Raw genomic sequence first — 17,306 nt, forward strand, 5'->3', positions numbered from 1 at the left:
GAAACAATGATTCATTATAATTTTAAATATCATGTTGTTTAGATAATACAATTTTATATATAGAACATAAATTTCTAAGTCTTAACTATCGCGGTTTTCCAGTTAGATTCACAAATAATTTTACAAGATTTAGGAACTATCTTCAAAGTTAGGCTAAAGCTAACGCAATACGTGCTATGTGGACATTGCAACTTTCTACCTTATCCCGTTTATAAGTTAAGAGCATGGTGACTTAAGAAACTATGACGGAGGACGGACATTGTGGATGCCACGTCACGTCTCTGGTCACGTCGGGTAAATGAAGTAAGGGGGGGAGCGACGGACGACGAGTTGTTGGTTCCAGTCTGCACCGCTAGATGGCAGCGCGGTGGCGAACGTTACTAGGTCGGCCGGGCAGAGCGCAGAGGTTGTTTACAAGATGGCGGCTGGCTGGAGGCTGCGTGTTGCGCGCCCAAAATGTAGCCAGTCGATGTGCGGACGTGATGTGAGGTGGAGTGGGAGCCGGGTGCGGTGTTGTTGACAAACATGCGGTGCTGACAATGCCGCTGGCGAACATGAGCGTGGCGAAGATGAAGCGCGCAGTGCAGGGAGTGACGCTATTCGCTGCAGCTGCATACACAACGTTGCTGGTGTATCAGACGGTGTCTGCGCAGCAACAGGTAGGTGTCATATGTCTGCAAGACTACACGTGCTTCTCATTCTTCGTGGCTTGGTGTGTCCTCGCTACTTGTTAATTGTGACTTCCATTCTAATATATCCGAATTGAATGTGCGTGTTCGACACGTATAGAAGTTTAGGTTACCTTTCTACAAAAACAGAGAAATTAACAAGAGTTGTCTCTTGTAATCAGAATAATCTTTACCTTTGTCGACATAGGTTCCCCCCCCCCCCCCTCCAGAAGCAACTTGCAAAGTTTATAGTATGTATAAAATTTATTTTAAAAGTAATTCCTAATGAGATTGTTATGAGACGTATTCTGGAGGGCCTGAGTTCGATTTAAAAAAAAAAAAATCCAAAACACATTTTCAGGGCCTAAATATATCTGTCAGACTTCATGGTAGGTACTTGTTTTTGTGGTAAACGTGACAGCGACAATCAAAATTATTGACCAAGGCCGTGCTGAAAGTGTAACGCAGTGCTACAATAATTATTAACATAACCATTACAATAACAATACCAATAATAGTAGCCAAAACTATTATAAAAACGCCATGCTACACTAATCAGGTGTTTTGATTCTGAGCCAGTCATGTTTCACTTCAAGTTTGCCGACATATGTTATTGTTATGCGTGATTGTAGGTAGCATAATAGGAAACGAAATATTAAACTCTTTAACAGTTATTGAATGGTTACTTTTATTTCAATTATGGTCCGGCCTACTACTCAATAAGGGGTTCGGATTTGAATAATCCTCTGCTATAATGATTATTTGTTTAACGTTTCGCCGACTAGGTCATTAGCGGTGATAAGGGCAAAATGGTGAAATGAAGAAGGGACGAAATGGTTTTGTGGGGGAACGGGAGTGGTTTTGATCCCGCAGGGAATCGAACTAGTCTCTCCTCGGTGGGAGTACTGTAGGTATATTCTTGAACACATCAGCAACGGGGAAGAAATGAAACACAGCTGAGCTGATACGATCTCCAAGATTTGATTATAGTAGACACTTGCATGTACCGATTCATTCATTTCACTAGGACAGCAGACATAGCTTCGCATTTGCAAAACTTTGCAAAACTATGGTTTTATCTGATGTTTAAGACGACCAAAGTGTAAAAAAATTACACAAAGTAAAGTAGCACTAAAAATTAAAATAATACATTTTAAAAAATGAATTGACATGACAGCATGAATGCGGACAGGGGCTGAATAAGGGGTAAGGAGGGGGGGGGTTGTTGTAATTTTTTATTTCCCCCAGCTTCGAAATCCTAATAAATCATTTTAAAAAATCCATCTTTTTCATATTTCACCAACAAAAAAAAAATTAAAAGCAAACAACAGGCAATTCCTTTTTATCACACACCCCTGAAATGAAATTCTACGTTCGCCCTTGGATGCGGATTGAGGTACATAATACTTTTATTATAACAACCACGTTTTTCTTCTTCTATGTATTAAGGGTTGGTATCTCATCCATCGTCCCTCCCTAGGACCGCCACTTCATGAGGAGTATTGTTGGCAACTTGGTCGGGAACCACCGAGTCTGTCAGCCATGTGCAGAGATCTCACTTCATCTTTTAGACTTACTAAAACGAAAAAATGTAGCCTTAAGGGGCCTGTTTAGTCAGAGGTATGTGTGTTAGTGAGGCCGGATGATAAGCGCGAAGTTCTCTGGTGCTTCTAGCGCGGCATCGCCTCTAAGCGCAAAGCTGTGGACTGGATCTGTCTTCTCGTCGTCCATAGGACAACTGTGTAATTTGAGCGGTGACCGTAACATTATATGGCATAGAGGTGCAATGAAAGTCCCTCAAGTGCTTTCAAGAATCTGTACCGGTTGTTTTACGTCTAAACATTACTATGAAAACACATATTTTAGCCATTTTAAACTATTCTGAAAAAAACAGTTTGAAAACTTAATCCGAATTCAGAAGTACTTTTCGGCCCTCAGCGAATTCTTAAATGCTTTACGTAGACAGACGCCATTCTGATGTCTTGAGCAGTTTTCAAATCGCATTGTTTTTCTTACACTGTATGTTTGCCCAGGTAGGCGGGGGCAAGAACACACTTTCAACCCCCTTCTTGAAGGCGTCCTAAATTTAAAGTAAAGGAACCAGTCAAGAATTAGGTCGTCATGTCCGACACTTAAGACCTCCTAAATCAAGATGGCGGACGAGTGACGGAGTCGCGTCATCCCGGGCCGACAACGACGCCCGAAACATCGAGAATAGCGTCGCTCGCCCGCGCTACTTCACGCGGCGGCCTCCGTGGAATCTCCAAAGGCTGCTAAGCGATGGATAGCAGCGCCACGATGCGCGGGGAGCGGTTGGTCGGTGAGGGGGGGGGGGTGGTAGCGAAGACCTTTGTGATCCGGCCAGGCACGCATGGCATGCCTTACGTCAATGGATGGCGCGTGACGTCAGTGGCCGTGTGGGGCCGCCAGCCAGCCAGCTCCGCGGTTTGGTATCTCGCGTTCGTAACAGTATTTTTATTTTTTATTTTTTAAACTATTACTTATCATGTATCGTGTCGTCAGCTCGGCGACGTGGTCATGTAACTCGTCCTCGCCTGCGGGGTAGTGGTGGGCGTGAACCTGACCCTCGCCTCGCAGCCCGACCGCGACGGCTCGTGTTCCGACCAACCACGCCGCGGTGGCGCGCGCAGGCCCCGCCTACCCTCCCACTCCCCACCGAGACAGCCCTCACCCGGCATCGTATCCCCAACACGAAACATTCTCTTACATCTGACAGTTTGAAGCCGTGCATTCAGTTCTTAATGGTAAAAAAATAGGCATCTGGGAAAATTTCACAAAATTTTCGTTAAAAAATTTTTATCGCAAAAAGTAAACTACTAACGTTAACTTTAACTTTGAAAAAAAAATTTTTTTAACAAATAATCCATTCAACTCATGCAAACTCACAGAATTATTAACTTAAAATAACATTTCTTGTTTTCGTAACAAACTTAAAAGAAGGAGTATTGGCGCGGGAACCACACGCTCTCACGCAGCAGTCCGAGCACCGCCTGGCGACTGAGAGACAGACTCACTCCCCTCACCCCCCTCCACCCTGCAGAGGAGGGCAACCTTAGCGCACAATAAAAACCAAAATTTTATGCTGTCGATGTCGAATCCCGAAAGTACTGGAAGAACCGGGAATCTAATTTAAATTCAAGGTGTTTTTTATTATATGTATGTGTATATATATATACACATATATGTACATACTTTCCGGACAGGAATATCACGGTTTAGTCGCTACTGCACACTGGTGCGCCAGGCCGAAGACACGGAACAGTCTCCAGCCTCCGTGCCTCACAGTGCGGACTGCGTCAGGAACTGACTCCTGCGAGACCCGAGAAACAGGCTTTCACGACGGCCTGACCACCGCGTGGCAGGCTTACCAACCTCGCACGGTACTTGAGACTTCTAGCATGCGCCCTTTGACCCTTGGCAGCAGCTTTCACGGGTACAGAAACGACTTGCCCCAGATGGCGCCGCCAGCGGAAGCGATATGGGCTCTTAGCCTTTCAGTCGTGACCTGAAGTAATCGCAACAGGAAATTAATCGACGGGAGAAAGTTCGTAGATGACGGGAAGTGACGTTTTGCAGCCGCGGGTTTGCAGCTCGCTTGCAGATTACGTTTCAGATGTACCGTTTGTGGTGGGAGGCGTGTATTTGCGATGAATGATGACCAACCAGACGTCCTACCGAACTCCCATCGACTGTTTGTTAGATCTCGCGCGACTCTCGCACTCTTGCAGAATACGGTCTTTTAACTGACGGCATCATGAATTCCGATACAGTTATGACAGTGTAACCAGGGGGGCAACAACAAGGGGGGGGCAAGGGTATTTTGCCCCCCCTCTGAAACCTTGAAGTGGGGGCAAACGGGGGCAAAGAAAGTGCTGTGTAATCAATTTTTAGATAATAAAACTGCTTAAATAGCACCATTTTCCACCTTGAAATACAAATTTTCCCGGGGTACGAACCCCCGGACCCCCCGCTTCAATAGGGGGGATTGATGAGTCTTTATAAAAAGGTATATTGCCCCCCATTTGGAAATTTAGTTGTTACTCCCCTGAGTGTAACCATCTGCTGAAAATTATATAATTAGCATTTTGCGCGGGCTTCATGACGCTGGCGTTGGCTGGCTCGCAACACACCGCTTTGCCTCTAAGCGCAAGGCTCTGACCTTTCGCGCAGACAGCTTTGAAATTTCAACCTTTGACCGTAACATTATACGGCGGAGAAATAAAGATGAAGGTGTAATGCAAGAGTTCCTTAAGTGCTTTCAAGAATCTGTACCGTTTGTATTGTGCTTAAACATTACTCTGATAACCAGTGATTACATTGACAATTAATTTCAATGAATTCGCGTAGGTAATAAAATTAAAACTCTGTAATAAATAGTACATTATTCTTTAACACTTAATAATTTATAGTCATCTAACCTGCGCGGAAACTGTAATATATATATTTTTTTAAATTTGTAATGAATTTTAAAAAGGCGAGCAGTATTATTATAACTCTTCAAAAAAAAAGTTTTATAACTTTATCCGGAAACCAAACTACTTATCGGGCCCTCAGCGAACTTTTAATGCTTGTCGTTAACAGACCCCACTCCCACTCGGATATCTGGAGTAGTTTTCGAATCGCGTTGTTTTTTCCTGAATCTCTTCACACCGTGTGTGTGCCCACGAGGGCGGGGGCCTTAACCATACCAACAGATTCCACGCCAATGATAGACCTGTTTGGTTTGCACATGAGGGTTACCATTGAATAATGGTTTTGTTACCTCGGTGAGCTGTGACGTGTGACGGGCGCGGCAGGTGGCGGCGGCGCGCGGCTGGCACGAGAGGGCGCCTCGCTCCGTGTCCAGGGACTACGACGCCAACTCGCTGGGCGAGGCGCCGCGACGCGGAGACGCCGCCACGCGCCTGCACGACCTGTTCATCAGCGTGAAGACCACCAGCTCGTACCACCGCTGGCGACTGCCCGTGGTGCTCACCACGTGGTTCCAGCTCGCGAGGGACCAGGTCAGTGCCTCTGCTGCCATGCATGCAGAGTGTCTTGTGCACTGGGCTCGTTCGTGCGGGGTTGAAATTAAAACAAGCATCAAGCAGGCAGGTCCAGTACAGGACAGGTCCGGGGCAGAATATTTCAACCGTGCAGAGAAACTATAATTTTGTGTGCAAATAATTAATAGAAATAAAATAATAAAATGATTGGAGTGATATTCTAAAATACAGTTGAAAATTATAATTATAATAAAATTTAAAAAAAGTTAAATAAATACTCAATATTAAATATTAATATGAACACATGTATAAAATTAATTGTTGAACTAAGTCAAACAATCTTGATGAAATTTGATTAATAATGACATTTAATAAATATGGTAAAAAAATTTTTCTAAGTTATTAGTTTTAATTATTTATGGAATAATAATGTAATAATTTTTAATGCAAATAAAACATATTTGAGGGAACGTAACCTCATAAAAACGCCCATGAAAACGACCAGGAGACTATACTAACCCTTCCACAGAAACCCTCTGCCATTATTCATACGGGAACATAACCTCACTTAATGCAATTAAACTAGAAATAGTTTATGAACACAATTTCTACCACTAATAATCCATATGTATAAATGATTTTTTTTTTAATTATAGGGACCAGTATTTATTTAACAATCACCAAAAGTTGATTTTAAAGCGCGTGTATAATTTATAACTGTGTCAATTTTTTTTGAATGCTGCACGCGCATCGTTGGAAATTCATTCTCGTAAATATTTTTTTTATCCAGCTCACGAAGAAGTATAAATTGGAAGAAAAGGATGGAAAGTATATTCGTAATGTATGTTGCGTGTAGTGGAAATGCTGGTGGGGGAAATGCCCCGGTGCATGGCCCGGGGGGGATGGTGAGAGGGGGGCGAGGCCCCGGGCTGGCGTGGGAACTGCCCGCGGGCTGCTATTAGCCCGTGACCTCCGACCCGCGGGGCCTCCCTCGCACGCAGCGCACCTGCCCCTGGCCCCTGCCCCCTGTCCCCTGCTCCCAACCAGCCGGCCAGACATTCCCCGTGGTCTGCCCTTTCACAAGCAACTTTTAACTGATATTAGCAATCAGGGTCTCTCGTGGGGGAGAAACTCTTAATTTACCGAGACTGAGACCTAGTTTTTTGAAGTACATATGTAGTTGTGGGCCCGTCCGCTAGATAGTAGTTTTCATAACATATTGCTGACATAACTACATTAATTTATTAGGAGAAGTAATGTAAAAGCTATTATCAGGCAAACAAACCAGTGGAAAATTCACTATATTTAGGTAGCTACTAATTTTGAGGTGTGTAATACAATGGGTTTTTGCACCTCCTACTCCTTTATTTATTACATGACGGTTTATTACAAAACAGCATTAAGTATTTTCGCATTGATTAAATTAGTTTTACGCCGCCAAGGAGATAACTTAATATAACCAAAAAAACTTTGTATGAGAACCTCTATTCCGAATTTTTATTTGCTGGTAGTTATGGGCCCGCCCAACAGATAGCGTGAAACATGGTTTCAGTTTCCACTGTAAGAGTCGCACTTCTTTATTTCCCTCCTTGTTCTGTGAGATCTCTGCAGGTCACCACTCGGGCATCAAACGGTGCTGGTAGTCACGTAACACTAATATCTAGCAGTCTTTTTTACATTTCTCCTCAGTTTATTGTGATGATTGCCTCTAAAAATGTTGTACACTTCTGCGAATTTTTAGAAAAATTGATATTTCATTAACTTTGGTTATGTATTGTGAGACTAGATTATTTATATTTTTACTGAATTTGTTAATCACAACGAATCGATGCCGTGCCATTTTATATTAGTGACAGTTTGACTTAGGTTATCTTTAATTTAATGTCTAACTATCAAGAAGCTATTTTTTGTTGGAAATATTTTGTAATTTAATGTATCTTATTATATTTGATATCTCGAGAAGAACGCCAATTTAGTTTCGCAAACTAAATATGAAATTTTATTAATTATATCCATGTGTGTCATTGAAATTATTTTGGATTATAAAAATGATGGTAACAGATCACCTAAAAATCGTAACCTATAAGAGAGTAAACTAATATTACAACCATTTTGATCTAAAATACAAAATGGCCTTGGAAACCAGTTGCCAAGAAATAGTTATCAATACTACAAAAAATATATATTGTGACTTCGTACAACACATGCCTAGGGTTATTTCAACATAAATGAAATACGTTTTTCGAGATAATTCTTGAGTATTTATTACGAAAATTGACGCATTATTTTATTTTATAATTTATTTTTCCATTGGTTTTTATTATGTCCATTAATGTACGCTGTTAGTTTTGGAAAGCTATTCAGGGAACGGTTTTCAAATAAACTCTTTTAACTATTGGATATACTTTGGGGAAGAATTTGAACCCAGTATAACCGCGGGCACTATTTTCTAATGATACAGTCAGTTGTTTCCACGCAAATGTATAAATTCACAAATATCTATAACTTTACGTGGATATTTCTGTTCCGTTTACAAACGAAAAAAAGGCTGGTATGTTGCATCGACTTCGTTCACGGGCAGTTGTTGATTGATGCACGACGCACACGTGCGCATGAAAGAACTACAGGTAGAGATGACCCCCTAGGCGCGGGGGAACACGAGTTGTAACTGTGGAGCGGACTGGCTGTAATTCGGCGTGACGGGCGGCGCAGGTAGCGTCTGGCATCGGAGCTCGTGGGCGAGGGGGCAGAGCTGTTCGTGGCGTGTTGCGGTAACTGGAGATGCTGACCACCTGTCGCTCTCCCCTCCTCTTTCTTCCCCTCCCCCACCTCCACCACCGACTTCTCCTCGACCAATAAACACGCGGCTGCCGAATAAAAAAAAAGAGACTGGTAGAGAATGGCTAAAAAAACAAACAAAAAAAAGTGGTGTTTCAGCCCCCGCGGGTCTTGTGCTCGTCTTGATGGAAACAACTCCAGCTCTGGTCTGTTCGCGCCAATCCCGACACTTCCAGAATGGAAGTACCCTTCAGTTCGATTATCGCCTGGTGCGCGTCCCGGCTTAGTGAGGGGGGAAAATGGGGGGGTTTGTCTGTAAAGTCGGTTTACGGACGATAATTTCACGTGATAACGTCATAAGAAAACATCGATGAAAAATTGCATACTTTTTTAATTTTCAAATATTATTTACAGTTTTTGCAAATTTAATTTTAAATAATTTGTTTCAATATAATCACGAACAATTTAGTTAAAAAGCCCGCCTTAACCTGTCTGATGTTATAGAAGATTTTCTCGCACGGTGGTTGGCCGGTTCTTGCACGCTCGGCTCAGGCGGAACGTGACAAAGAGTCATGCTTTTTCGTGCGTGCAGCCGGCGTTCATCGATTTATAAGACGTTATAACGTAAAAAAAAAAAAAAAAAAAAAAACAGTTTGTGACCTGAGGTTTGACCCCGCAGTTCTGTCAAAACTGAAGAGCCAGTTAGTTGTTTAGTAGCCTGGTTCCTGGTTACAATTTCCCCTATGAAATTAAGCCACTCGAGGTTATAAGTAAACACTGGAAGAAGAAAAAAGTTATTTTCGCGATAAGCTAAAATTCAAATTTCTTAATTATGCCATTGTCTCTCAGTTCATCTGGGGGACTCTGGGTAAATGAGAGACCGTCATCCAAAGAGGCATCGAATCACAAGCCTATCTAGTTAGCAGCCAATTAACATACATTGTCCCGGTATGTAGAGGACTGTGGTAGTAATTGCGCCTGAAATTTTTTTCCTATTCTTAGTTACAAGTATTTTAACGTTTGTCCGGTATTGATAAGGTTTTGATCCACATCTGATAGAATTTTACCGATAGTTTTAAGTCTTATCTTGTAATAAATTCTTCCACGAACTCATATTCATTATGTATTACAATTATTGTATTGGCCGTACTTAAATATTAGCTGATCAACATTATGTAGTAAGTGTTCTGAGGCTTTTTTGAGCAATAATCGCTGTCCAGTAAGATGCTGTAGTTGAAAATAGAAACTCCAATCATCTGTTGATCTAAGAGCAGTTTTCTCAGATAGACTTACTTTCCGTATACATCTCAGGCAAACAACTCTCAATCCGACAGTAAACAAAGAAATTCAAAGTTGACACTTTTTTGGTAGAGCCGTTAAAAAAAAACATATTTTACGCATATTTAAAACTTCAAACGTACGTATGTTTTCACTAACTTAAATAATCTTAACTTCAAGAAGTTGAATCTGTATTAAATTTTATTCACAATAAAAAGTTAATCTGTTATGCTGATTTAAGCAGTTACTCAAGTTTCTTAACTCAAAACGTCAAAACCATTTTATTTTAGACCCGTTGGCCTTGGCAGAGGAAATAGGAGTAATCCCTCTTTGCCATTACGTGTTAGTGTAGTTTTCTTTAACAGAACGCTGGATTCTACATATCTGACGACACGGCAAAAGAAAATCCCCGCACGGATGTCATAAATTAGTCAAAACGATAGCGATAGCGAGCAGAGCCAACAAAATAAATAAAAATAAACTGCTAGTCGCCGGTGTGCCGATCGGTAGGGAATGGAATATGGCCAATTATGTTCCTGCCTGATGGGGGGACACGGTTTATTAGATCCATCGACACGGAAAAAAGGAGGGTGAAGGAAAAAAATAAACCGATATCACGTGAATTATTTTTTTATCAATTACGAAAATCCGCTAGGAGGAAACACGTAAATACAAACGAGTTTGGCGAGCCTGTTTACCTCGCAGTTTTCCTCCCGCACACCTGCCATTGCCAATTGCGACCGGCTAGTTGGGGACTGGACATTGGCAGGTTGTGCGTGGTCTGGGCTCAATCGAGCACTGTTGGCTACCCTGATTGGCACAACTTTTTAAGTATAGCTTTGCAACATGGAACAGCTTTTCACTGACTATTATCGCTGCCCTTGTTTCGAATAGCACAACAGTCTTGGACACAGATTTATAATGTAATGAAAATTTTTAAAATGTACAAAATATAATTTTTTTTTAAAGGAAAATATAGAGTGAGAATATTGGAAATACATTTTATTGTATCTCATCAAGAGCTTCGTCTTATAAGAAAACGTTACTGAAAGACGCCATATTGGTTTCAACCATTTTTGCAATCAAAACTTTTTCATCATTTAATATTATACATTTTTTTGTTCTGTTTGAGCATAGCACGTAATTTGATGGAATCATATGTTATTAATAGTGACTTGACTGCTACGAATAGTTTCTCCTGTTAAATAATAAGTATTTCACTTTTTCTTCTTCTTTCAGAATGACTACAACTGTATTACTAGTGTCAAAAGACACGTATATATTATATGGTCTTGGAAGAATCAACAGAGTGAAATGAAAAGTAAAATTAAAAGTGTTATGATTATGATCACAAACAAAATAATGCTCGCGTTGTTTAACGAGCCGAGCAGTTAGGAATGGCGACTGCTGTGTCCTGCGCGAGACGGACCACAGGGAACATGGAGCCCGGACTGTTGCTGGTTGTCCCTAGGGGTGCGTGCAGGGCGCAGCACTGTCGCACGGGGTGTCGGAGGGTCGCGTCTGGCCGGCACGTGCCCGCCGCGTGCACGTGCCCGGGGGGAGGGGTGGGGGTGCCTCGTGCCCAGGCGAGGGGCGTGGCTTTCCCACGCCCAGGGCAGCGCGTCGCACACCGGTGCCGCGGTGCTGCCGTCTGCAGCGCACGGCGCGAAAACCAAACTTCACAAAGTTCCTTGTATTGACTGTCCGGTCAATTTTAGCAAGGCGAATAAAAAATAACAGGTCCTGTAATTTTTTTTTCAAGTCTAAATCGGTTTTTTATCGGATAGTTTAACCTTTTAGCTCTGCTAATCGTATGATCCGATAGTCGACGTAGCTGCTTCCTGCAGCGAATTCTAGCGGCGGCCGCGGGAACTGCGGGTGATTCGCGTCGAGAAATGTAGTTGAAAGCACATTAATTTTAATATATATAAATCACGCCCGGTATTGTTTCAAATAATTCTACTTTAAATTTCGTGTCCGACTGTTTCGAATAGGGACGCACCACAACGCCGAAATGCCAAATTGACCACAACCCCGACAGCTAGAAAACTGCTGTGTACCACAACGCCGAATTACCACAACGCCGAAATACACTTAACGCCGAAAAATGTCATTGCAGGACTGCCGCAAAGGTTAGGTTAGGTTAGACTAGGTTAGGTTAGGCTAGGCTAGGATAGGCTAGGTTAGGTTTGGTAAGGTAAGGTTAGGTTTGATTGTGGTATTTCGGCGGTAAGGTACATTTAAGAAACACACACAAATTCATTCATTTGGTTTTTCGGCGTTGTGGTACACAGCAGTTTTCTAGCTGTCGGCGTTGTGGTCAATTTTGTCATTCGGTGTTATGGTATTTTGTCGTTGTGGTAACGACCCGTTTCGAATTATGAGTTTATTTGCAACATGAGAACACATGACTGTCGACCTCCCGGATGTAGCCGTCGCGGTGACCTGGCTCGCGGCTTGAAGGTTTCCCAGTCACTAGAGCGAGTGCCTTTCACTCCACCCGAGACTCTACTGCCCCGTGTGTACTGAAGCCCTGTAGCGTGCTCCTGTGCCGATAACTAGCAACAGAGGCTCTCAGGGTGTGTCATTTATTTATTTATTTATTTATTTATTTATCGTCTTTATTAGTGGCCTTCTCTTACACTTAACCACTTTTCTGCAATTACATCAAAGATTTGAATAATAAAAACTAAGCATGATATAGACTAAATATTAAGAGAACAAATTAAAATTTTAACTTAATGTTCAAATATTAACTATTACAAAAGATTCAACCATAACTAATTATAAAGTAATTAAAAACTAAGCATAGACATACATAAAAAGGAAAGTAATTAAACATACAGCAAATAGTATCAAAACCGAAAAAAACATTAGGTGCTATTAGATAAACAGTAGTACGAACATCAAATAAAAATCTGATTTAAATGTGAGTGGTGTCTGTTTACGGAAATCATTTAAGAATGCACTGAGGTCGGATGGGCTGTTCCCGAATTTCGTTTTTAAAACATTTTTTTTCGGGAGAGTGAAAATGGCTGAAAAATGTGTTTTCAGAGTAATTTTTAGAAATGAAGCGCCCGTTATACATTTTTGAAAGCATCCAAGGGCCCATTTCCATACAATGTTATGGTTTTCGCTCATATTTCATAGTTGTCCCATGCACGACGAGAAGACTTGCATTTAGAGGCGATATTGCGCTAAAAGCTCTACAGAGCCTCAATAACAAGATCCCTGAGTAGACGTATCCCCCCCCCCCCCCCTTCTCTGCTTGTACATAGGAAAAACCTAGTGAAGAAGACGAAGTGCTGTGAGGATACAAGAGCACTAGCCTGCTGTGTCCGCCACGGGGCGCGCTGGTGTCAGGGCAGTTGTTGGCCAATAGCGCCGCCTGTAAGTACTGGGCTCACTGATTAGTGCGTGGATGGAGCCCGGCGACCATGAGGGGAAACTCTGCCGAGATCGAAACCTAGTTTTTTTAAAAGTAGTTTCGTGCCTACCCGTTAGATAGCAACTTTCATTACATATTACTAACATAGCTAAATCGAGTGTGAGAAGTAATGCATGAGGTATTATCAGCCAAACAAACCATGAAAATTAATTCACTTAATTTTGTGGTGTGGCATACCAGAAATTTAGCATCTCCAACTCATTTGTATAGAACATCCTTTTTGTTTATTACAAAACAACACGGAGTTTTTTTGCATTGTTTAAATCTCATTAAAAAACAAAAAGTTGTCAAGTGGTTAAATTAACATTATAAACCTAAATCTAACCCGAGTTTTTTCCCCCCTACTAGTTACGGGCTCACACAACAGATAGAGTCACATGTCGCGCAAGACGTGGTTTCAGTTTCCGCCGTAGAAGTCGCACGTCTGTACCTCCCTCCTTGCTCCATGGCGGCGGCCACAGGTCCTCGAGGCCTGTGGGCGGGGCTGCCGGCTGCTGGGGCAGTGGAGCACGACATCCGGCCTCACGTCACCTCCCCCCTGCCCCGTCTCCTCCTCCCTCACTCGCGACTCGAACCCGGGACCCCCCGGGCATGATCGCCACTGCGCCATCTCGCTCCGCCCAGAATTATTACATACACATCTTGCACGAGTTGAAATAAACTTCTTTCGTCCTTCCGATATTTTCACAGATGCTTGATCCTCGTTTTTCCAAAACTTTTTTTTTTAAGTGCTATTTCTAAAATTTGTTCCGTCAGTGATTTTTGTCAACGGATATTAATTTTCTGTAATATCATGGGCGTAAAAAGGCGCGCAAGTGATTATAATTACGAAGAATTGGACGCCTTTTTACATATATTATATTACACTGAGTAACTGTGAATATATTTGTGGCAGAAAAACAAATGATTCAAGGGCGATATAGAGTTCAAATTTTAGAAGTAGCCTTTTAAATAAAAGTTATGACGAAAATAACGAGAAAAAAAAATCAACTTGGCGTGCGGGACCGAGTCTTTAAGATTGTAGTGTGTTCCGAACCGAACCTCTTGGCTATCACGTGTGTTTAAAACGCCATTGAGTTAAGAGGTATGTTTATGATACTGTGCCTGCAAGATCATCAATAGTGGGCGTCATGTCATGTTAATAAACTCGTGAGTCATGCTAGGGGCGTGACGTCTTAGCGAACATCGAACAAACAGTGGAAGGCTTGTTTTTGACGCGATAACGTCTTATAAATCGATGAACGCCGGCTACACGCGCGAAAAATTGTCACGTTCCGCCTGAGCCGAGCGTGCAAGAACCGGCCAACCACCGTGCGAGAAAATCTTCTATAATATCAAACAGGTTAAGACGGGCTTTTTTTTTTTTAACTAATTGTTCGTGATTATATTTAAACATAATTATTTTAAATTAAATTTGCAAAAAAAAAACTGTAAATAATATTTGAAAATTAATAAGTATGCAATTTTTCATGAATGTTATCTGATGACGTTATCACGTAAAATTATCGTCCGTAAACCGACTTTACAGACAAGTACAGGTGTTGTTGAAGTCAGTAGGTAAATTACCGGAGACCGTCGCGTTGCCAGGAGCGTGCCTGTGCTGAAACACCAGTGTGGATGTGTTTGGGGCCTGGCCCGTGCGGGGGCGCTGCGATGCAGACACGCGGGGAGCACCCGGTGGGGCCGTCGCAGTTCCCGCCCCGGCGCGCGATAAGCCGTCCGGCCGCCGATACGGCGCGCAAACACCTCCCATGCCTCTCTGCCTCACAGGGGAGGCCATTGTTCCCATGGGAACCCAGCACAACACGTCCTCGTGGCAGAGGTAGTCAAGCACGACAGCTACCAACTCCAAGTGTAACGGAGAAAAAAATTTCAGCAACTAGTTTTCAAATAATACATTTACAAAATGCATACAATATTGTTTACATTTTGTTCCTATAGCTACGATTTTTAGACTTGCAATACATTTGAATTTTTTTTTTATCAAATTCATATTTTATATTAAAAAAATGTGTCCGCGTTTAGGTTTAAATTTAGTACACTTAAACAAGTTGTCAGTGGCGACCCCATTACGGAAGTTAGAAGGGGATGGATTTAATTAATAACGTTCCTCCATTTCTCAAACTTTTTTTTCCCAAGTGAATGGACACACACTAAAGTGAAATATTGAGTCAGTGAAAGTGACAGACATGATCTTGAAGTTTACAGTGCTAAAAATAAATGGCGGCGAAAATGGGGACAAACGGAATTCCCCCCCACCCCCTCTCCCTCTAAGTAAACCCATAGCGAGTGTGCCAGCCTTACAATTAGACTTCCACCCATCTAGTTATTTCCCAAGTTGCCGTTGGCTGTTCCTGGAGCTGGAACAGAGTGGACCTCACATCAGTGCTGTTGAATATCCGCGTTTTTTTCCTTCATTGTGCTTCGAGATCGCAAACTTGACCAACTTGAATGTGGTTTCGTCACGCTTTTAATTTACAATAAACGTGTCGCAAGTCAATAGTGATGCGCGTTATTCATGAACTGTGTCTTGAATATGTATGCAGTGGGTAGTCAGCATGTGTATGGAATATGTTTGCGGGAACTAGGGATGTTTGTTTTAGCATGTGCAGTAGCAGCCTTGCGATTTTGTTCTAGGGCTTCATAACATTTTATTGCTGATATGACGATAGAGGGAGAGTGAAGGAAGCATATCAATGTTGTTTATTGTTAAGTCTTCTGTCATGTTCCTTCGAAACTATCTCGTGCCGGGAAAACATTACCAAGCTCTGTGTTACTTTTAACTGGAATTAATTCTCGTTTGGAATTTTCTTTGTACGATTCGGCGTGAGGAAGTATTAAAATTGTTATTTTTATATGACCAGCGAGCGTCTCACTTACCATCGCGCCTCGCCGAAACACACACACCTGGCTAGGCGGACCGCTGAACCCAACGCTCTTTAATTTGGATGACAAGCCTGGTGTGAATCAAATAAATTTGGCAGAAGACTGGGTCCAAATGTTACGTAATTAATTCGTGTAACCTTGATTTGAGGCCATTGCTTTATATTGTTTGTACATGTCAGTAACTCTCACTGGTTCATACTCATAATGCACTGCAGCCGAGATCCCCCCCGCTGTCTATCGGCCAATTTAAATTACCTACTCAGCTACCATAGCCACGAGACGTGATCCGCAAACAACTCTATGATAGCAATCCCCGTGCATTCATCCAAATGTTTATCAGGATCTCCTGCAGCTACGAACAGCAGCTCTGAAACTGAGCCAGGCGACGAGGCAGTCTGACAACCTAGCTGCCTTCAAGCACAGGCTGGAGCCTGGAGGTACATCTCTACTCAGCATGATCACCTCACGACTTACCTGCTGTAAGAACGTGTGTGTAATACTATATCACATTGGCAACTGATGACTCCTAACCTTCAGTTACATCTCTGCCTGTGTGTGTATGCCAATTTCGTGTTCAATACAAATTAGTTTTTCTGTGTATCTTTTATCTTTGAATATTTAGTTTACATTCAAGTTTTTTTTTTATTTCAAAAAATATTTTGCTCGGCTTGATTATTTTATTTTTAATATGCAATGTTAAAGTTGAGAAATGTAAAGGCATAATGTGGTCAAGTGTATGAAAATACGTATAGTCTCTTAACTTCGCAACCAGTAAGGTTGATAAATAAATTAATGAAGATCGCAGGTTTTCACGGCCATTGTCTGCATTTTCTTGGCTTCTGGGTGTAGGCCGTGTCAGGCGTTAGTCTAGCGACGTTTCGGCAGTTATTTGCGGCTGCCATCATCGGGTGGACTAAGTCAGACCTGGATCCGTAAGCCAAGAAAATGCAGATAAAATAAAGTGGATGAACGAACCACGAAGAAGCTATTGTCTGAGAGAAGTGTCGCTAGGTGCCGGTGGCCATGGGGGAGAAACTCTAATTACCGAGACTGAGACCTAGTTTTTTGAAGTAGTTATGGGCCCGTCCGCTATATAGTAGTTTTCATAATATATTGCTGACATAACTACATTAATTTATTAGGAGATGTAATGTATAAGCTAATATCAGGCAAACAAACCAGTGAAAATTCACTCTGTTTAGGTAGCCACTAATTTTGTGGTGTGTAATACAATGAGATTTT

General features: G+C 42.1%; 1 protein-coding gene across 2 annotated transcripts in view; it reads left to right on the top strand.

Annotated features, from left to right (window-relative positions):
- Nucleotides 1-403: 403 nt before the first annotated feature.
- The window catches only part of LOC134532540 (fringe glycosyltransferase), a 124,323-nt gene continuing 107,420 nt past the window's right edge, over nucleotides 404-17,306 (top strand). For both annotated transcript variants that reach the window (XM_063369036.1, XM_063369038.1), the window contains exons 1-2: nucleotides 404-659; nucleotides 5,486-5,692. In XM_063369036.1, coding sequence (XP_063225106.1) covers nucleotides 540-659; nucleotides 5,486-5,692 — 327 coding nt within the window. In that variant the 5' untranslated portion in view covers nucleotides 404-539. The remainder of the gene's footprint in view (nucleotides 660-5,485; nucleotides 5,693-17,306) is intronic.

This window comes from Bacillus rossius, chromosome 6 (genome assembly GCF_032445375.1).
Source record: "Bacillus rossius redtenbacheri isolate Brsri chromosome 6, Brsri_v3, whole genome shotgun sequence".
NCBI classification, from domain to species: Eukaryota; Metazoa; Arthropoda; class Insecta; order Phasmatodea; family Bacillidae; genus Bacillus; species Bacillus rossius.